At 35.9% G+C, this 23,682-nt stretch overlaps 1 protein-coding gene across 6 annotated transcripts in view; it reads right to left on the bottom strand.

Moving 5' to 3' along the window:
* The window catches only part of LOC111423802 (missing-in-metastasis), a 40,401-nt gene that overhangs the window by 8,589 nt on the left and 8,130 nt on the right, over positions 1 to 23,682 (bottom strand). For all 6 annotated transcript variants that reach the window (XM_023057159.2, XM_023057160.2, XM_023057161.2 and 3 more), the window contains exons 3-7: positions 22,377 to 22,438; positions 22,201 to 22,274; positions 15,845 to 15,929; positions 1,344 to 1,671; positions 995 to 1,288 (exon numbers count right to left, since the gene is read on the bottom strand). In XM_023057159.2, the coding sequence (XP_022912927.1) occupies positions 995 to 1,288; positions 1,344 to 1,671; positions 15,845 to 15,929; positions 22,201 to 22,274; positions 22,377 to 22,438 (843 nt within the window). The remainder of the gene's footprint in view (positions 1 to 994; positions 1,289 to 1,343; positions 1,672 to 15,844; positions 15,930 to 22,200; positions 22,275 to 22,376; positions 22,439 to 23,682) is intronic.

Below are 23,682 nucleotides of genomic sequence, written 5' to 3'. Positions count from 1 at the left end.
TTTAAAATAAACTTAATTATGGTAATTATTTTTGGTAAATACGATAAATTATTTAATATTTATAAACTTAACCATGCACATATTTTTTAACAGATTTTCCTCAACTTAACAGTAAAAGTAATAAAAATCTGCGACCTCTGTCAATTAATTCACCTATTTATAAATATGACGTTATAGAACTTTGATTTCAGTAGGATTTCTAAGCGCGTACTGATTAATTTTTTTTGTACCCAGTTGTATTTAATAAAATATTAAATAATACATAGTTGATATCCTTGATTGTTTTAATTTCAGGTTTAATACGTTGAATACCAAAAAAGTTTGGTGAAAAGAAGAGATAACTTGTTAAAAAAGTGAGTAATTGTAAAAACTAAAGTAGTGAGAACAAATAAAAATATTATTGCAGGCTAAAAAGATACGATGAAATAAAAGTAAATTCAATCTTTTTATGTAAATTCATAAGTCACATTTATCAATAATTACAAAAACATCAAAATTGAAAAGGTGATGATTTCTGTAAATTTGTGTGCTTTTATAACAATGGTCTTTGAAGAGATAAACTCTACATCCTACGTAGATTTAAATGATATGCAATCACATACTGGCTGACAAAGTACAGTTGCTTTTAATGTTATTTTTATTACATTTAAAGTCGAATCCTAGAAGAAATTGCCAAGCTCAAAGCTTTGTGGAGAGTGCAAACCTAAATATAACAAATATGCTAAGCTTTTGGTGATATTACAGACAATTAATAATAGATAAGAAATAAGATAATAAATGGTCCAAAAAGTTTCCAACTCTATAAAAGGTTTATTAAAAATAGAGTACTTCATGAATTAATCATAATATTTAGCAATTATTATCGAAATCTTCATAAAAATTCATAAAAACAAAGCTGCAAATAAGCTGAATATAATCCAGAAAAAGTTATTTATTAGTATCAATATTATGAATTCAACCCTTATTATATTAGAGGTTACGGTGAATAAATTACCTGTGATAAAGATCTGTGCCAATGTGGATGTGATGGAGAATGATGACTTTTAGAGCTTCCAGATGAGGAACTATTCAATGAACTGATAGAACACATCGAAGATTTTCTAGACCCCAAACTAGACGGGGAAGAAGGTGGTGTTTGGAATGACCACCCGCTATCGGAACTTTTTAAATCTGCAATAACCTGTTCGGAAGCTGGTGGTAAAGTTTTAGGATCAGCTGTGTGTTTATCCAATTGTTGAACGACTTCTTGAACTCTTGATAATTCTGATAACATTGCAATTTCTTCATCCTACAATAAAAATATGTATTATACCTTCTTTTAATAAAATAATTAATCGACTAACCACTACAGGTTTAAGAAACTCAACAAATGTACAAAATCGATTTCTCTCTTCTAATAAAGCCGCTCGAACGGCTTGTTTTTCAGTTTCCTCCAAAAAATGTTTCCTCTCGTTAACATCTTGAAGACCATATTCCAATCTTTTTTGTAAATCGCCCCCGGCTCCTTTACGCATTTTCTTTTGTAATCGAAGTGTGTCGGTCGATCTCTTCTTTAATTCAGCCCTGGCCTTTTTGTATTCCTTCGCGTGTTCCTTGTCCAGCGTAAAGACGGTCTTCTTCCAATCTTCGAGCTTCTCCTGCAGCGGCACCACCAGACAGTCCATTATAGCACTGAAACCAATACACGTTGGTAAAACAATAGGTCGAGATATAAATAGAATCGGCGGTTAGAGAGAATCTCTTTAATCGGCCAACAGCAAGTTAGACCACAACAAATTACTAAAATCGGTTCTAGTGAGTCGATGAACTGAACAATGGTTGCTGGCCCGTTTGGCCACGGTTAATATCTGGAAAACATGCGATCGCATGATCGCGACGATCCGTTAGAATCAAGAATGTAACACAATTTAACATTTTAAAAGTGGTTTTAAATTGCACAAAATGATCAATTAGCAGTGAATAGCATACATATTAAAGTTATAATAACGATCTTTTTATTAAGATTTTTATAATATAATAAGATAATAACGTTTTAAATCAGCTTTAGTGATCCCTGAAATATTCTTAACCTACTTTTTGAAAATTACATTGCCTGGAATTGTAACCGGTTGTAAGGTTTAATACCCGCATTTACTTTACTAGGTGACCAGAAAGATAATATTGTGGTTTCCGACTCAATAATAACATGTTTCGAAGCAATTAAAACGTGCTAATAACCGAGAGGTATTAATACTTGTTTAGTCGTTAAAGCAGGTTTAATTTGATTCCTAACTAGCTTAGAACCCAAACAAGTATTGTTTCAGTTTGTTGCCATTTAACAAAGATTGCTTCATGAATTTTTTAATCAGAAATTAAAACTTTCATTTTGTAACCATTTAGAATAGAGAAATAACAAACACACACAAAGTAAACACAATTGGTAATTTAAATGTTATTGACCTATCGTTTTAACAATAATTTATATCCATTTTTTTTCGAACACGAACGTTTCGCCCACACAAATTATTTGTTTACGCGGACCATAAAACGGTCCCCCCATTTTACGACAAGCAACGATTAAAAATCGTCGTTTTCAGACAGCTTTCATCAACACGCACAACAAGAGCGCATCTGTCCACTGTTTATTATTACATAGGTGTTTATTTAATTTAAGTTTCCCAACCGTGAATGGACGACTTATGTTTGTCCCTTTTGGTACTTTGTTTAAAAAAAAATATTAAAAAAAAGCGCCGAAATGCGATAGCGTTCGCTTGCAAGTCAACACAATACACAATTTTAGCGATACGCACGTTTTCGTAACACGATATTATTGATAGTTAGTTATTTCACGACGTGAGATACCACCACGTGCCATATGCCGGGGCAGAAGCTGGATGCAGGACAGATTGCGGACATGATACGGTCGAATTTAATACTTTTTATAATATTATAGGAGGTATGTTGGTCCCACGTGTGCAATATGCTATGGTGCACTCTCGTTTTCTTTTTTGCACGTGTGGTAACACGTAAATTGAACCGGGTAAAATGCGCATTGGACCGTGGGCATGTGGTTACACGTGAAAGGAAAAGACCCCTATCAAATTTTCTCAGGACAATAATGGATTTTCTTTTTAATTTTTCATATTTTTATGTTCCAATATTTTACTTGTTTAAGTGTTATATACACATTTTACGCAGTTTAACAATTGTATTCATTGCACGCTTATTTTTAACACGTGTTTATTTATTAAGACCCCTATCAAATTTTCTCAGGACAATAATGGATTTTCTTTTTAATTTTTCATATTTTTATGTTCCAATATTTTACTTGTTTAAGTGTTATATACACATTTTACGCAGTTTAACAATTGTATTCATTGCACGCTTATTTTTAACACGTGTTTATAATGTTTATAACGAATATAAAATTAACATAAATTATAGATTATTGTTGCGATCTTCATAAAAGCGCACCTAAGTCATTTGTTATAATATCTAAGAAAGGTTAAATAATAAGAACAGATCATCACGAGATTCATGATCTCATTCATGGCAGAATCGGTGACATTACGAGATTGCTTCAGTTAACAGTAATACAGTAATACATCTTGTCACCTCCTTTGATAATTTTGTTTTAGATTTCGGTACAAGATTTCCAAAAATTTTTATTTATCAAAATGTTAGTAACTGAAACCATTTAATACCACAAAAACAAATTAATAAAGTTTGGTGAAAAGAAATTAACGAATATTTTTTAAATAAAGCTACATGAAATTGATATGCACTATATAATATCACATCCGTAATGCGCCACGAAATTTTTTCATTTAACCTTCATGTACTTCTGCAAAAAAATGAACGATCAGGTAGTGTTTCCATCATTGGAACTTGCAAATTCGGGATTTTCTATATGTTTGATCCTAATTCCTTTGGGCTACTGCTTTGCTGCTCCTGTTGACATACTTTGTCCCCCACTTGCAATTTAGGGCTAAGCAGAAAGGACATAGCCGAATACAATAAGTTGTACATACTCTCTAAATATGCTGTTGCTGTTTTTATCACATACGGTCGTTGTACAATAACAACTTTGATTGGAGCATCAAATTGTTGTAATTTATACTCATTTCACAAAGCATTTGACAGATGGGATCATGAAATTATATGTGCAATAACAGTTTTAATTCTACCACATTAACTGCTGGTTTCAACATTCCACAAGGTTCTGATCTGGGCCGGCTCCTCTTCCAATGTTTATTGAAATAAGAATTATCTAATTTTAAAACAAATCATGTATAATATCATTATAGCATCTCTTAAAGAATGTCTTGCAGTATTAAAAAAGTATTAAAAATCTTTACAAGCAGTTACATTATGAATGACAAAACTCAATAAAATGATTGATATTGTTGATAAAATTATCGAAGCTGTTGTTAAGACAAATATTTTAAAAATTATGTCAAACTAAATAATAATGTTTTATTTGTAGGGGTTATAATATAAAACAGTTTTAGTGTGATTAAAGTCTAGAAGGGTACCAAAAAGGTGTTGAGTCCCAAGCAGATAACAGTAAGATCTAGGATTACTGCGGAGCTTTATAAATTTATCAAGGCTTCTATATCGGAAAAATTATATTCATATAATCAAAGAGGCGGTAAAAATGAATAAATTAGAAGGAATTTTTGATATAATTGTGGGACCCCTATTAATTAATATTAATGCTTTGATCGATACCAGCACAGCTGAGACTTCAAACGATGAGAATTTAATGTAGCACGACAGATTCAATTATGTAACACGATTAACATGGATAAGTATTAAAAAAGTTACCTACAATACAGTTACCTTGCTAAATCGGATCATTGAACAATGTCAAACTTAATTTATTAGTTCACAGAATTGGAAAGTACCTGAGATTTTATGTTTAAAATAATTATAATATATTAAGTATTGTTCTAAAACAATACAAAACCAACATTAACTAACGCAAATAAGTAAGGTAATTCGTAAACTAAATGTATCATTAATTTTACCTTTAATTTATTTTTTGTGCTTCACATTTTGTAGTTTATCCCTGGTAGGTTAAAATGATATATTATTGTTATAGAAAACAAAAATGTGACACATGGTGCAAATAAACAAATTTACCCATATCGATGGTGTTTTTCCAAAAGGGCGAACGCGCCATTTTACAAAATCACTAAAAATTACATAAAACTACAAACAGTTAACTAAAAAAACAATTTTTTTGGATATTCGCCCTTTTTCCAGATAGGCTTTTTAAAGAAATGACTATTCGCCCTACATTAGTCCTTTTGTTAAAAAATAAAGTCCATTCGCCCAAATCACTCCATTAATTTATTTTATTCCACCATTTAAAGGTGGAATAAAATAATATATTAATAATATATTATAAACCACACGTAGAGACGTGTGGTTTATAAGCCATAGAAAGAAACTCTGAGTGATAACTTGCCGGTATAGTTCCATTTGTGCATAATTTTCGTAAATCTATATATTTTTTTGCAGCTATTGGCAGTTTTATTTTATAAGCTCTCTGGGGTTTATTTGCGTTTGCGGAGAAACTTCTTCTAGCTTTATTTTCAGGTAGGTAAATTTTAATAATGGCGAGCAATCAGTAAAAGATGTTTTGCAAGTGAAATAATCCGGAGTGTCTTTGGTGAAAAAAACTCTTCTTAACATTCTCATTTTAAGGTTTGTACCGCCCTCCGTTTTAAATACTTTTGGAAAATTATTGTCAGTAAATGACTTAAAATCCAAAAAATCCTTGTGACTCAACTTAAAAACTTCATATGGTCTAGGTTTATGTGTAGCGTTCCTAATAATAGTAGGCCATTCTGATGGAGCAAAAATTATTTTTTTCTTATGTGCTTGTTCGATGGTGCCGTGTACTGAATCAACAGGCATGTATGAGTGTCCCGGCAGCAGAAAATTGAGAGATATTTTTTCTAAATTTAGCGATAATTTAAGAAACCACTGAAGAAAACAAATCATTTGGTGGTTTTTATTCTGCCCTGCACAACTATCGCAATTTATACATAATGCTACATATTTCATTAGCCCCTCGTTTTCCATCAGATTCTCCCCAAAGATAACAATAAACATTTCTTGAAACGCTTTCGTAAAATGTTAGATTGTAAACAGCATATTTACTAGAAAAGCCAAGATAAAACTATCGCCATTCGGAGTACCCAAAACTTTTTGAAGATCAAAACTTGTACACAAGACCTCAGGATTATTCTGTCCTTTCTTCTGATCCTTAATAAATATTTCATTTGTTGATTTCTTCTCATTTAAATGTCTTTCATATTCATTTTGTTCATCCTTGGTTATTTGATCTTTATCTGTATTTTTGTAGTTCTCACATTTAAAACATTTGTCTTTTTTCGGTACATGAAAACCTATATTAAATTCCGTTTTGAATATTTTTTTAAAAACTTGAAGGCTGACTTTACAATTCAGTTTTCCCTCTTCCTGTAAATATTTCTCATAAATACGGTACACATTTGAGATATTATTAAAGTCGCTTGGTAGATATTTACGTGTAGTGTTTCCTACAATTATGCGAGGGGATTGCTGGGAGTTTATTAATAAATGATATTACTATATTGACATTATCTATGGGGGTTTTATTTTTTGGGAAATGTTTTCCACGCTTATCAACTTTTGAAGTTTTTGTATCACTTCTGTTAGGAGTATTGTTAGGAGTACTGAATATTCGTCCTTTTGGATAAACGTCTACAGCACGTTCGCCCAGAGTAAATTTAGTTTTTTTGCTACTAATTCCTTATTGTGATCCTAATATGTTCGGCCTTTTGCCAAAATGACCGTAGAATTCGTATATATAATCTGGTACATAAAAGTCAAAATCGCAAATTTGGCGCGTTCGCCCTTTTGGAAAAATACCATCGATATACTTGTTAAAAAAAACCTTTTTATAAATAACATTCACTTTTTTATTGGAACATGTTATCAAATATATATTCCAGATCTATTATTCTTGTAGCTAATAGAAACTTCAGTGCAAATACAGCTTGCAAAAAATGTTAAAAAAAACAGCATCAAAGTGTATGATTGATATCGTGTTGTTGAAAATTTTATAATTTTAATTTTATTATTCACTGATTTATAATTGAAATAGAATTGCTAACAACCAAGCAAGTTGGTTGTCCAAAGCACGACCGGTGTGAAGACAGCAGTAAAAGATAGCAGTAAAAATTTCCGATGATACCCGAACGCCCATAGACGTCCGTAATACCGGACACACGGGGGCTCAATTTTTTCGAACAAAAAAACATTACATTATCAACTTAAGAAGTTAATTACAGTATATTAAAAGTAATTAATATATTTATCACTAATATCAAGGTACAATCAGCAATTTTAATTAAAATAACTGGCTCCAGCTCCCTTATTGGTTCGAAGATCCGCACCAAACTTTATATACGCCTTCTAGACATGATAAGAAATATATTTATCGAAAGAAATTCCACTTGCAAAGGGTCCGCGGGGGTGAACCACCCCGCAGTAGATTATAATTTGTTCTACCGCCCTTATTCGGTCAAAGATCCGAACCAAACTTTACACAAGTGATCTAGACTACGTTAGAATCAAATATCCGTTAACAATTTCCACTTGCATAGGGACCGCGGGGGTGAACTACCCACCAGTAGATTTGAATTACCCCTACCGCCCTTATTCGGGCGAAGATCCGAACCAAACTTTACACAAATCTTCTAGACTACATTAGAATCAAATATCCGTTAACAATTTCCACTTGCATAGGGACCGCGGGGGTGAACTACCCACCAGTAGATTTTAATTACCCCTACCGCCCTTATTCGGGCGAAGATTCGAACCAAACTTTACACAAATCTTCTAGACTACATTAGAATCAAATATCCGTTAACAATTTCCACTTGCATAGGGACCGCGGGGGTGAACTACCCACCAGTAGATTTGAATTACCCCTACCGCCCTTATTCGGGCGAAGATCCGAACCAAACTTTACACAAATCTTCTAAACCACATTAGAATCAAATATCCGTTAACAATTTCCACTTGCATAGGGACCGCGGGGGTGAACTACCCACCAGTAGATTTGAATTACCCCTACCGCCCTTATTCGGGCGAAGATCCGAACCAAACTTTACACAAATCTTCTAAACCACATTAGAATCAAATATCCGTTAACAATTTCCACTTGCATAGGGACCGCGGGGGTGAACTACCCACCAGTAGATTTGAATTACCCCTACCGCCCTTATTCGGGCGAAGATCCGAACCAAACTTTACACAAATCTTCTAAACCACATTAGAATCAAATATCCGTTAACAATTTCCACTTGCATAGGGACCGCGGGGGTGAACTACCCACCAGTAGATTTGAATTACCCCTACCGCCCTTATTCGGGCGAAGATCCGAACCAAACTTTACACAAATCTTCTAAACCACATTAGAATCAAATATCCGTTAACAATTTCCACTTGCATAGGGACCGCGGGGGTGAACTACCCACCAGTAGATTTGAATTACCCCTACCGCCCTTATTCGGGCGAAGATCCGAACCAAACTTTACACAAATCTTCTAGACTACATTAGAATCAAATATCCGTTAACAATTTCCACTTGCATAGGGACCGCGGGGGTGAACTACCCACCAGTAGATTTTAATTACCCCTACAGCCCTTATTCGGGCGAAGATCCGAACCAAACTTTACACAAATCTTCTAGACTACATTAGAATCAAATATCCGTTAACAATTTCCACTTGCATAGGGACCGCGGGGGTGAACTACCCACCAGTAGATTTGAATTACCCCTACCGCCCTTATTCGGGCGAAGATCCGAACCAAACTTTACACAAATCTTCTAAACCACATTAGAATCAAATATCCGTTAACAATTTCCACTTGCATAGGGACCGCGGGGGTGAACTACCCACCAGTAGATTTGAATTACCCCTACCGCCCTTATTCGGGCGAAGATCCGAACCAAACTTTACACAAATCTTCTAGACTACATTAGAATCAAATATCCGTTAACAATTTCCACTTGCATAGGGACCGCGGGGGTGAACTACCCACCAGTAGATTTTAATTACCCCTACAGCCCTTATTCGGGCGAAGATCCGAACCAAAATTTACACAAATCTTCTAAACTACATTAGAATCAAATATCCGTTAACAATTTCCACTTGCATAGGGACCGCGGGGGTGAACTACCCACCAGTAGATTTTAATTACCCCTACCGCCCTTATTCGGGCGAAGATCCGAACCAAACTTTACACAAATCTTCTAAACCACATTAGAATCAAATATCCGTTAACAATTTCCACTTGCATAGGGACCGCGGGGGTGAACTACCCACCAGTAGATTTGAATTACCCCTACCGCCCTTATTCGGGCGAAGATCCGAACCAAACTTTACACAAATCTTCTAAACCACATTAGAATCAAATATCCGTTAACAATTTCCACTTGCATAGGGACCGCGGGGGTGAACTACCCACCAGTAGATTTGAATTACCCCTACCGCCCTTATTCGGGCGAAGATCCGAACCAAACTTTACACAAATCTTCTAGACTACATTAGAATCAAATATCCGTTAACAATTTCCACTTGCATAGGGACCGCGGGGGTGAACTACCCACCAGTAGATTTTAATTACCCCTACAGCCCTTATTCGGGCGAAGATCCGAACCAAACTTTACACAAATCTTCTAGACTACATTAGAATCAAATATCCGTTAACAATTTCCACTTGCATAGGGACCGCGGGGGTGAACTACCCACCAGTAGATTTGAATTACCCCTACCGCCCTTATTCGGGCGAAGATCCGAACCAAACTTTACACAAATCTTCTAAACCACATTAGAATCAAATATCCGTTAACAATTTCCACTTGCATAGGGACCGCGGGGGTGAACTACCCACCAGTAGATTTGAATTACCCCTACCGCCCTTATTCGGGCGAAGATCCGAACCAAACTTTACACAAATCTTCTAGACTACATTAGAATCAAATATCCGTTAACAATTTCCACTTGCATAGGGACCGCGGGGGTGAACTACCCACCAGTAGATTTTAATTACCCCTACAGCCCTTATTCGGGCGAAGATCCGAACCAAACTTTACACAAATCTTCTAAACTACATTAGAATCAAATATCCGTTAACAATTTCCACTTGCATAGGGACCGCGGGGGTGAACTACCCACCAGTAGATTTTAATTACCCCTACCGCCCTTATTCGGGCGAAGATCCGAACCAAACTTTACACAAATCTTCTAAACCACATTAGAATCAAATATCCGTTAACAATTTCCACTTGCATAGGGACCGCGGGGGTGAACTACCCACCAGTAGATTTGAATTACCCCTACCGCCCTTATTCGGGCGAAGATCCGAACCAAACTTTACACAAATCTTCTAGACTACATTAGAATCAAATATCCGTTAACAATTTCCACTTGCATAGGGACCGCGGGGGTGAACTACCCACCAGTAGATTTTAATTACCCCTACAGCCCTTATTCGGGCGAAGATCCGAACCAAAATTTACACAAATCTTCTAAACTACATTAGAATCAAATATCCGTTAACAATTTCCACTTGCATAGGGACCGCGGGGGTGAACTACCCACCAGTAGATTTTAATTACCCCTACCGCCCTTATTCGGGCGAAGATCCGAACCAAACTTTACACAAATCTTCTAAACCACATTAGAATCAAATATCCGTTAACAATTTCCACTTGCATAGGGACCGCGGGGGTGAACTACCCACCAGTAGATTTGAATTACCCCTACCGCCCTTATTCGGGCGAAGATCCGAACCAAACTTTACACAAATCTTCTAAACTACATTAGAATCAAATATCCGTTAACAATTTCCACTTGCATAGGGACCGCGGGGGTGAACTACCCACCAGTAGATTTTAATTACCCCTACCGCCCTTATTCGGGCGAAGATCCGAACCAAACTTTACACAAATCTTCTAAACCACATTAGAATCAAATATCCGTTAACAATTTCCACTTGCATAGGGACCGCGGGGGTGAACTACCCACCAGTAGATTTTAATTACCCCTACCGCCCTTATTCGGTCGAAGATCCGAACCAAACTTTACACAAATCTTCTAAACCACATTAGAATCAAATATCCGTTAACAATTTCCACTTGCATAGGGACCGCGGGGGTGAACTACCCACCAGTAGATTTTAATTGCCCCTACCGCCCTTATTCGGGCGAAGATCCGAACCAAACTTTACACAAATCTTCTAGACTACATTAGAATCAAATATCCGTTAACAATTTTCACTTGCATAGGGACCGCGGGGGTGAACTCTCACCAGTAGATTATATAATATTATAAATTTATATATTAAGTTTATATTATAATTAATTTATATATTAATATTATTAATTTATTCTTTCTCATTTAATTGTAGTATATGCAAACATACTGTCATAATTATAATATATTATTTTATAAAATAGTAGGAAAATGCGCCATCTACTAAATTTATTAGTAGCTTATATTAAGGATTTGAACCTCGTTCAAACTTTATCGACTAACAACTGATACATACGATCTCATGGGGAATAACCGTTTTGTCTGTTTTCGTGTTTACTAGGTCATAGTGGTTGAGAACCTGTCGAGAACTCACATAGTTGACGCATTGAAGTTATTCAAACCAGTCGATTGTATTGTTTACAGTGGGTAAATTTTGGATGTGTCCATTTTCAATTTGATTTTGTTATTTCGATTAATGCTATTATTGCTTTCGGTATATCAGCTGACATTTGCGAGGGTCTGATTTTTATTGGTTATTTTTTATTTATCTGTTTTATTTGAGTGCTTTGGTTGTGTTTTACGTTCATATATTGCTATTTCTTTAAATCTCATTATCACGTTTAGTCAATAACTGTTGTTGATTTAGTATTTTTAAATATATTTCTTTGTTTTATTTCATTTATTTTCGTTTAACATTCGTTTTCTTTTTCGTTCTTATTCATTGTAGGTATTGCTTCTTTAATATTGAGTTGACATTATTTTATTATTTTCCAATAGTTTTTAAGAATTTATTATTAGCTTTCCTAAAATGGCACAAAAAATGGATGCACTAACTTGTCAAGATTTAGCTTCCTACATAAAAATGGAGATGCCATCACTTTCATATGAGGAATTGGTAATACTGCCCAAACAGAATCCTCTCTTTTTAAAAATATCATAAATTTATAATTTATAATTTTAAATATATTACTCAAAGAAATTTAAAATGGCACTGACTTCGACCTAGTCTACAAAAGGTCGGTCTCAGTTGGGTACCGTTTCTAGTCCGATATTTATGTAAAGTGTCATGACTAATAAAGTCGTCGAGATTTCGCCTTACAAATATTACACATTCCAAAATGTACAATGACGGAAAGGTCAGTATATTATGGTTTGTAAAGGACCTACGGCAATCATCCATGTATGTTAGCGAGTTTATTATGTCACGAACCTCAACAAATGTTGCTTGATCAATGGAAAACCCACAATCAGCAACATTAATTTTTTGCAAAAGGCAATCAAACTTATCATTTATGTTGGACTTTTTTAAGCCATTTAGTAGTTCAAGAGGTACCTTAATAAAGTAATCATTGACATCATTTGGATCGAATTTGGCTTTAATTTTGTCTATTTTGTTGGCGCGTTTTTTATTAATTATTTCCCATATAATTTTACCCGAAAGGATAAAGTCGACCTCCTGGTTTTTCTAGTTACTATATAGTTTTGACACATTTGACCATTTGTGTCAACGCTACCCTTCGTATTGGTAATTTAAATCTACCGGTGGGTAGTTTACCCCCGCGGTCCCTATGCAAGTGAAAATTGTTAACGGATATTTGATTCTAATGTGGTTTAGAAGATTTGTGTAAAGTTTGGTTCGGATCTTCGCCCGAATAAGGGCGGTAGGGGTAATTCAAATCTACTGGTGGGTAGTTCACCCCCGCGGTCCCTATGCAAGTGGAAATTGTTAACGGATATTTGATTCTAATGTGGTTTAGAAGATTTGTGTAAAGTTTGGTTCGGATCTTCGACCGAATAAGGGCGGTAGGGGTAATTAAAATCTACTGGTGGGTAGTTCACCCCCGCGGTCCCTATGCAAGTGGAAATTGTTAACGGATATTTGATTCTAATGTAGTTTAGAAGATTTGTGTAAAGTTTGGTTCGGATCTTCGCCCGAATAAGGGCGGTAGGGGTAATTAAAATCTACTGGTGGGTAGTTCACCCCCGCGGTCCCTATGCAAGTGGAAATTGTTAACGGATATTTGATTCTAATGTAGTCTAGAAGATTTGTGTAAAGTTTGGTTCGGATCTTCGCCCGAATAAGGGCGGTAGGGGTAATTCAAATCTACTGGTGGGTAGTTCACCCCCGCGGTCCCTATGCAAGTGGAAATTGTTAACGGATATTTGATTCTAATGTGGTTTAGAAGATTTGTGTAAAGTTTGGTTCGGATCTTCGACCGAATAAGGGCGATAGGGGTAATTAAAATCTACTGGTGGGTAGTTCACCCCCGCGGTCCCTATGCAAGTGGAAATTGTTAACGGATATTTGATTCTAATGTAGTTTAGAAGATTTGTGTAAAGTTTGGTTCGGATCTTCGCCCGAATAAGGGCGGTAGGGGTAATTCAAATCTACTGGTGGGTAGTTCACCCCCGCGGTCCCTATGCAAGTGGAAATTGTTAACGGATATTTGATTCTAATGTGGTTTAGAAGATTTGTGTAAAGTTTGGTTCGGATCTTCGACCGAATAAGGGCGGTAGGGGTAATTAAAATCTACTGGTGGGTAGTTCACCCCCGCGGTCCCTATGCAAGTGGAAATTGTTAACGGATATTTGATTCTAATGTAGTTTAGAAGATTTGTGTAAAGTTTGGTTCGGATCTTCGCCCGAATAAGGGCGGTAGGGGTAATTAAAATCTACTGGTGGGTAGTTCACCCCCGCGGTCCCTATGCAAGTGGAAATTGTTAACGGATACTTGATTCTAATGTAGTCTAGAAGATTTGTGTAAAGTTTGGTTCGGATCTTCGCCCGAATAAGGGCGGTAGGGGTAATTCAAATCTACTGGTGGGTAGTTCACCCCCGCGGTCCCTATGCAAGTGGAAATTGTTAACGGATATTTGATTCTAATGTGGTTTAGAAGATTTGTGTAAAGTTTGGTTCGGATTTTCGACCGAATAAGGGCGGTAGGGGTAATTAAAATCTACTGGTGGGTAGTTCACCCCCGCGGTCCCTATGCAAGTGGAAATTGTTAACGGATATTTGATTCTAATGTAGTTTAGAAGATTTGTGTAAAGTTTGGTTCGGATCTTCGCCCGAATAAGGGCGGTAGGGGTAATTAAAATCTACTGGTGGGTAGTTCACCCCCGCGGTCCCTATGCAAGTGGAAATTGTTAACGGATACTTGATTCTAATGTAGTCTAGAAGATTTGTGTAAAGTTTGGTTCGGATCTTCGCCCGAATAAGGGCGGTAGGGGTAATTCAAATCTACTGGTGGGTAGTTCACCCCCGCGGTCCCTATGCAAGTGGAAATTGTTAACGGATATTTGATTCTAATGTGGTTTAGAAGATTTGTGTAAAGTTTGGTTCGGATCTTCGACCGAATAAGGGCGGTAGGGGTAATTAAAATCTACTGGTGGGTAGTTCACCCCCGCGGTCCCTATGCAAGTGGAAATTGTTAACGGATATTTGATTCTAATGTAGTTTAGAAGATTTGTGTAAAGTTTGGTTCGGATCTTCGCCCGAATAAGGGCGGTAGGGGTAATTAAAATCTACTGGTGGGTAGTTCACCCCCGCGGTCCCTATGCAAGTGGAAATTGTTAACGGATATTTGATTCTAATGTAGTCTAGAAGATTTTTGTAAAGTTTGGTTCGGATCTTCGCCCGAATAAGGGCGGTAGGGGTAATTCAAATCTACTGGTGGGTAGTTCACCCCCGCGGTCCCTATGCAAGTGGAAATTGTTAACGGATATTTGATTCTAACGTAGTCTAGATCACTTGTGTAAAGTTTGGTTCGGATCTTTTACCGAATAAGGGCGGTAGAGCAAATTATAATCTACTGCGGGGTAGTTCACCCCCGCGGACCCTTTGCAAGTGGAGTTTCTTTCGATAAATATATTTCTTATCATGTCTAGAAGGCGTATATAAAGTTTGGTGCGGATCTTCGAACCAATAAGGGAGCTGGAGCCAGTTATTTTAATTAAAATTGCTGATTGTACCTTGATATTAGTGATAAATATATTAATTACTTTTAATATACTGTAATTAACTTCTTAAGTTGATAATGTAATGTTTTTTTGTTCGAAAAAATTGAGCCCCCGTATGTCCGGTATTACGGACGTCTATGGGCGTTCGGGTATCATCGGAAATTTTTACTGCTATCTTTTACTGCTGTCTTCACACCGGTCAAAGCACGCCATATTAAATTATTAATTAACTTGCTTGCGAAATAATGCTGCGGAACTTTAATGAAATTTCACATAATTCCTCTTATTTGTACACCAGAATTCCTAAAGTAAACCTTTAGGAATTCTGGTTCCTCGGATTCTCGGTACTCTACTCTAGTGTATATTTAATTGCAATAATATGCATCTAAATCTAATTTCCGGGTTAACCAATATGTAACTAATAATTTCCTGGCTTGGTTAGGTTTCTAATAGATCCAAAACCCGTGATATATATCACATGCCATTCATCCATAATTAATAAAAACATTTAAAAAAACGTTACCTCAAAAAATTGATAAAAAATTAATTTGATAATAATTAGGTTATAATTAAAAAGATTTTTACCTCGTAAACGTTTTCATTTTCGCTTCTACGGCTTTCTGTCTTAAACAAATTCTCGTAAGGGCAGTTCCAATTTCTCTGGTAGCACCTGAAAACAAAACATAAATAAATAAAAATAATCAAAATAAAAAAGTTGTAAATTAATATTAAAAAATGCAATCTCTTATTTTTCTTGTTTCATCAACCAAAATGAAAATAGGTAGTCAATTATTCTTACAAGCACTTGAATAAAGCACTTTTCAGCTTTTGATATCACTGGTAGTACCATAGTTCATTAGCTAAAGCTGCGCTCGCGCTTAAAAAAAAGCTCTCCCGCTTATACAACGGCCCTCACGTAAAAAAAGGCTTCGTGTTTTTTTTTTTCTTAGATGCCTCCTGTTTAACGCATCTGTCGTTGCACATAGCGTCCTTGTTCTCTCCTCTTCCTGCATTGTCCCTGTCCTAAGGCGCAGGATCAGGTGCGTAAACAAGCGGGTCAACGGCTCCTGCTACTTTAATGTCGTCGTCGCCTGGGTGACTTTCTTACAAAGGTTTTCCTTCGCCACAAGAAGGTTGATTTTCGCTAGCTAACAACAGCTTGTCGTTTGCGGTTTGTTACAGTTCGTAAGATACGACGAGGCAAACACCACATGGGCCAGGCTTTAAGAATTTTAAGAATGCACGATAATAAAATTATTTTAATTTGGTTGTTAAAATGTCTTTTGTTAACTTCCGGTTATTTATGATAGAAAAATTCTTTATCGCTTTTTGTTGGTGCATTCGTAGGAAATACAATGAGTGCCAGAAATGATTACTGAAATTGTTATTTATTATGCATTCTATTTTTGTTGGTTTTCGCTATTTTTCCAGGTACAGATAAGCAAAAAATATTTGATCATAATCTACTATGATTTACAAAAACTCCATCTGTTTACTGTGTTTTGAAGTAAATTTAGCCTGTATATTAAACAAACTTTTTTGCAGATGTTTATTTTACTTATTCCACTAAAAGTTACGTTTACAATTCGATTGCTCAAAAAAAATCTTTTAATGTTTCGTTTACAAGTTCCTAGTACACGAAAATAGAGCATTACATTTAAAAATAATCTTAGGGGTTATTCTTTATTCACGGCGTTGCCCCAGTTTATAATAATCTGTGCCGCACCAGCAAACAGTTTTGCAATAAAAAAAACATGTGGCTAAGGCGCCTGTAACGATAAGATAACAATTCGAAACCGTTTATGAGTCATCCCGTATCACTTGCTTACTATTAAAGACTGATAATAATAATAACGATGCGATTCGAATAAAACGTTCGCTTCATCCAATGAACCTGAACAATTTCTGCGAGAAATAACTTCGTGGCCAATGTCCCTCGTTACCTTCTTAAGTTGTTATCGTTATGATATGAAATGTGAAGGACCGGTCAACACTAAACAGGAAATTGATATAGAAATTGTTTCTGAAAATTACCAGTTAACATTACTATTGTATTTTGAACGTAAAGTAAATTTGATACATCCTATTTACAAGATGTAAAACTCATTTACACCGGATAAAATTGCACGCCAAATCAGAATGGGCATAAATCAGTATTAAACCAATCGAGAATGTCTGCTGAGGGGATGTCAGACTTCGAGAAATACGATGGTTTATTTACGTGGACTTAAAACGTGACATTCGAAATGGTCGATTACTGAATTAGGGTCACTTACACAATTTAGTTAGCACGATTGTTCTTCGTGTCAACGACTAGAACATCGGGTTACTTTGGTTTAGACTTTTATAAAGAAGAAGACCTATATTATTCAATTGATAGAATGCACTAGAAAATTAACTGGTTCAGGATCGATTGAATAGTCACATGTTATTTAATCAGTTATAATAATTGTATATTGATTTGAATATGCATGTTCAATTGCATAATAAACGTTTATTAAATAACGTAGGCCTATAAAGTTTTCTAAAGTTTTAGATTTAATTGTTATTCAGCGCTAGATTGTTATATATTTTTATTGAACTAAAAGTGGAACTAACACTAGACCTAAAATTAGAAACATTCGGGTTTAGCCGCGAGTCAATTAAGACAGCTAAACCCGAATCTTTCTAGTTCTTGATCTAGTGATAGTTCTAGTTTAAGTACAATAAAAATATTCAACTATCTAACGGTGTATAACAACTAAAACTAGGGCTGACACTAGCACCAGAACTAAAAATAATCCTAGAACTAAAAAACCTGTACAGTGTCAGAAAAGCTTTAGGGTTGGGTTGGCTTGAGTTCAGCTGGGTTGGGTTCGATTGGGTTGGGTTGTGTTGGTAAGATCTATGAGTCACTGATTAAAAGCAGAATAACAGTTGAATAGAAGTGGATGTACTGTCAAAAGATGAATTTGACTTCAGAAAGGAAAGATCCACGACCGATGCCATCGAAGAGTCGTGGCAGAAGCAAAAAAGTGCGATAAACATAGAAGAGGCAAAAGGAAAAAATGTCTATGATAGCCGTAGATGTTCGAAATGCCAGTATTCTAGTTGTTATTCAGCGTTAGATTGTTGTACATATATTTTTTACTGAACTAAAACTAACATCAGATCTAGAACTAGAAAGTTTCGGGTTTAGCAGTGCGTCTCTTAAGACGGCTTATTATAACGGACTCAGATGGGAGTGTCCGTAGAAATACAAATATTCGGGTTTAGCCAGTGTCAGAATAGCTTTAGAGTTGGGTTAGCTTGAGTTTGGTTGAGTTGGGTTGGCTTACAACTTAGACACGAAATAAAGAAGGCGAAAACCATGTAATGAACTGGAACAAGATCTATGGGGTGATGCATATAAAATCGAGCTTAAGAAAATAAAACATCTGGCAAAAGTAATAATGAGTGAAGAAGAAGCTGCCGAACTGATCAGTGAATTATTCCCTGCGGGAAGTGGTATGAAATGGGAAAGAAAACCGGTTGGTGCAGAAGAACTATGCAGAGAAGTAACAACAAAAGGATTAATAACGCATGAGAAAAACCTAAGGCTCTAGGCCTAGATAAGATAACGCTAGAAAGTCTGAAGGACGTGCTGATGGTCGAAACTCAAAAACTGGTAGACATGTACAACATAGTGCTCAAAAATTGCCATTTTCCGAGAATCTGGAAAACGGCTAAACTTGTTTTAATAGAAAAATCAACAAATTCATATAGGCCCATCTGTTTGTTGAACTGTTTTGGTAAACTGTATGAAGGCATCATAAAGGAACGAATTTTAGAGGAGTTAGAGGCAAAAGGAGGAATCTCCAACAACCAGTTCGGTTTTACGATAGGTAAATCAACACTGGATGCAATCGAGGAGACTTTTGGGAGAGGGGAGAGAAGGGAATGCATGTTAATCCTTGTCCTGGAAGGTTCACCACCTATCGACCTAATGGTTAAAAGAAGAATATCACATACGGAAGAGGATGGAATAAATGTAGTGGACACTATGGCAGAATGGGAAAATAGATGGAGAGAAAACACTGGGAAAGTTGGTTGAGCAGCCATGGCTGCTTCAAGGCACATCCATAAGTACATAAAAGAGCTGAAAATGAGTTATGTATATAGTGCGGGCAAGTGGACGATGTGGAACACACCTTCTACCACTGTGATAGATGGAAGGAAATGAGAAAGAAGTTAAGCATGAAACTGGGGAGAGTGATGACACCGGAAAGCTGCGGTGGAATTATGCTTGAGAGCAAGGTGTGTTACTTGAACTGGAAAGCGGGAGAAGATTGGATACGGCAGAGAGATGCGACGACAGAGGAAGAGAGTATGCATTTGTGAAAAGGAAGTCGATACAGCGTCGCAGGCCGAAGTCTTAAACAGGAAAGCGTATTCCGGCCCGTCTGCAGTAATCTACTGGAGGGTTATATGTATAAAGAAAAAAAAGGGTTGGGTTGGCTTGGGTTTGATTGGTGAAGCCAACCCAACCCAACCGAACTCAAGCCAACCCAACCCTAAAACTTTTCTGACACTGTATAGAACATGTTCAAACTGCTAAACTCGAATGTTTCTAGTTCTAGTTTTAGTTCTTATTCAGCGTTATATTGTTGTATATTTTTCACTGAACTAAAACTAACACTAGATCTAGAACTAGAAAGTTTCGGGTTTAGCCGTCTTCAGCATCTTCAAAGTCTTTAAACTGCAAATTAAACTTTTTTTTATATAACGGACACTCCCTCCCTTTCCCGTATTAGTCCATAATATCGAGATTTTACTATATCTAAGTTAATCAAGGTTATAATTTAAGTCGACAAAATATTCAAAAACTTCAGCTAAGAAATTTGCAGATGACATTGAAATACGATCTCAAAGAAGTAAGTTATGCGAACTATTGTAGTTATAGTTTCTTTGACCAGCTGTGCAAAGTTGCAATGACGGAACAGATGTGATCCTTCTAAATAGCTTTCTTTGTGTGTTCACTTTCCGCGGTCTGTAACAACGAATATACAATCGATGAGTAAATCGACATTAATAAAATCTGCTATGGATTATTCCAGTAATTTACACTTATTTTAAGGTCAACGATTGTTTAATATGACCTTCGGAGAGCGAGAGATTGATGACACCTATCATCCAACTCAAATTAGAATAGATTCGATATTGAATTTAATGTGCAAACTAACGGGATAATTGTTTTCCAGTCAAACATCGAAGTAATAATCTCAACACGACCAACGGACAGATGGCACTCTGTTTGTGAATGTGTGAGTGTGTATTGGCGTAACTGTCTGCTATATAACTGTTTTTGATGTGTCAGGACAAGGCGCACGAGTTGACCGAACGATTTTCAGTTCAAATATTAATACAATCTCTTTTTAATACGCGTTTCTCAATCGATAGAAGAACCTTTCGAAACCTATATTTAGACGGTTCCGTTAGGGTGGAAGTAATAAAGGGCTTGTTCAGACAACCAAAAGGGGTCGATGAAAGCGAAACGACCCGAAAACATTAATTAGGATGTGCTGCTCTATTAATATTCACGCCTATAATCCTGAAAAGTTATAGAGCGCTTAGTCAGTTATCTCTCCCGCCCGAGATATTAAAACGAGCTAAAAAGCGTAAAAATGGGCAAGGGTGAAAGTCTCGTGAATGAAGGAAAACGTAACAAAGCGCGGTTCGCTTTGAAAACAGCGAACGTTTTAATTTCGAAGTAACAGGTGCGTGTAATTATTTTTGTTTTCATCTTCAACGATCTTGATTTGAAATTTACCAGCCGCAATTATTAACTATTAATAAGAAAATTGTTTATGCTAAAAACACGTATAACTTTCACCCAATTTATTTTATTACTCGGTATTTTCATAATATTTACTTTATGATAGATATTTCATTTCGAAAACACTTTAAAAACAATGTGGTTTGATAATGAAAGTTGGAAAATAATAAGTTAAAAATAAAATCGATTCGTTTTTAGTGATGTTATTACAAAAAAGTCTATAATAATAGATAAGTAAAAATGACAAATCATTCATACGAATTGATTTTGAAGCAAATTTTAACGATTTTAGTAAACAAAATGTTACAATAGCTTTAGAATGTACATATAGAACCGCTAAATTTAACTTTATTGAGTCTGGTGAAGCAATGAAAGCTTTTGGAGTGCGGTTCCTTAACACTTGAATGCGCATTTAAAAGTTGCCTAATGCAAGAACCAGCAATATACTTGTGGAATCTGAAGAAAGCTTTAGATAATTATTAATTGATTTATCATTCTATTTGTAACTATGAGAAGTAAAAATATTAAAGAACCACCACTTGAATTTGCTTTTATTTTTTTGCGCGCAGTGCGAATAACAATACGATTAAAGTTCATTGATATAAAACGTAATTATTACGATTTCCTGTAATATGAATCACCTTTGTATTGTTATCAACCAGTTCCTGTTATTTTCAATTAAAATTTATTACTAACTTGAATTGAGTTTCAATTATGTGCAATAATATCTCAATAAAAATATTAATTTAGATTTTTTTGTTCTAACTCGTGCACACGAAGCACATCGATTGACCCATTTCATAACAGTTCCAACAAAGGTTGTTGCACCCCACTGGGGGTGCCCTATCTTCCCTGACAAAGTATCGCTTCGTGGTGGCAAGTTCTCTACGAACTTCGTGACTCTTGCGCACGTTTAATCGTTTTCCGGCTAATCACGAACGTTGGTTGCATCGACGAAATCCCCGGACATAGTTTGCCCCGGTTTCGTGAGAACAAACCGGCTACTACCAAGATAATAAAAAAGGACTCATCAAAACCGAACACCTACTTTCTTTGTATGAAACAAGTATTTATCAGCTTAGATTTTTCGCAAGAGATTTCCACGAAACGTTTCCGGTATAATGAATGGGTCGTAATGAAAACTCACCTCTGGCGCTGGTTGCGGCATCTGCTATCTTCTGGAAGGCTTCCAAATAGGCCGTAACAGCCAAGATCGCGGCCCTGCAGCAAAAGTCGCATTGTCAGACATTACGCGTCAAACCGTGGCAATGACATTAAGTAATTGTTTACGGACACGTGCTTGCAAACACGGTCTTAACTCACCTTAATGTTGAATGTAATTTTGTTGCTTTAGCAATTAAATCTTCCCAAAGAGGCATACCATTCTGAAACAATAAAAAAATTCAATTTACCCAAGAATTTCTTTGAAATATTCTGATTCAGATTAGTTTTGTATTGTTTTATGCATAAATAAGAAACTGTTAATCGGTTTCAAATGGTTGTTTGAAGTGTGCTCCAGATTTCCGACATTTCCGCAGTAACCGAACAACGATTTGCGGTCGATTTTGAGCTCCGTTTAACGGGACGTTCGATGATTTATTGCATAGAACGAAGCAATTTGTCAACAGTTACGAACAAAACGTGATAAAACGTGGGATGTCGAATGCGTCACATTGCGATACAGTAGGCGGCCCGTGGCAAGTTTGAGAAGTTGTACTTCTTCTGTCATGTTCAACTTCACCCTTTACCCTCTCACTCTCGCAAACCTACATTTAAAATCGTTTTCCTATAGAGATGTGGACTATTGGCAACGTTGTCGGTAACATATTTGGGGTTAGGTAAGGCTACGGAAACAACCCACGGACGATGAAATACAGGTTCGTCGATGCATATATATAAAATGGTTATTTTCAAACGCGGTGCAGGTGTCTGTAGATGTTTAAACGTGAATGGCACGTGTAAGAAATGTGGAGCAATTAAAAAGTATTGGAGTATTTATCTGTTATCAGTTAATAGTAAACTGTATTGAATCATTGTGTTTACAATTACAATGGCTTTGTTTTAAATTGGTGGATTTAGTAAATTCATATGATGTAAAACGTGCTCGACTTTGTTACATTACTTCGAGCTATTTTTATAATATATTTAATATTTACTAATATATCTAATATAACCTAAGTACATACTCATTTTAGTGACATAATAATTCATTTCTTTTATCTTAACGTATTCTACCATTAATATTAACATCCAACATTGGTACATTAAAAATAAATAAAAACGCCAATTTTTAGTTTAGCGGTTGAAGATTTTGTACTCATTCGCTCTCTATGTGAGTAAATGAGATTGCCCTCAAGTCTCATCTACCCTTTTTTTATGTTTTTGTATATGATTTGATACTTGTATACACCATTCTGTTTGTATACTCTAATACGCAGACATAACCGTTGTAATGACACAAGATGGAAAAACTGGTTAGTAATCAGTCAGAAGCTCTAATTATTCTGTCATTTCATAGCGCGTATTTAGAATATTACTTAATTAATTAAGTCACCAATTTAATCAGCCCGTTAAAACTGTAAACAAAATTACGGAAAAGTACCGTACCTTTATATAAATTATCTATCCG

This window comes from Onthophagus taurus, chromosome 7 (genome assembly GCF_036711975.1).
Source record: "Onthophagus taurus isolate NC chromosome 7, IU_Otau_3.0, whole genome shotgun sequence".
In the NCBI taxonomy this organism is placed as follows: domain Eukaryota; kingdom Metazoa; phylum Arthropoda; class Insecta; order Coleoptera; family Scarabaeidae; genus Onthophagus; species Onthophagus taurus.
This window is presented reverse-complemented; position numbering and strand designations above follow the sequence as displayed.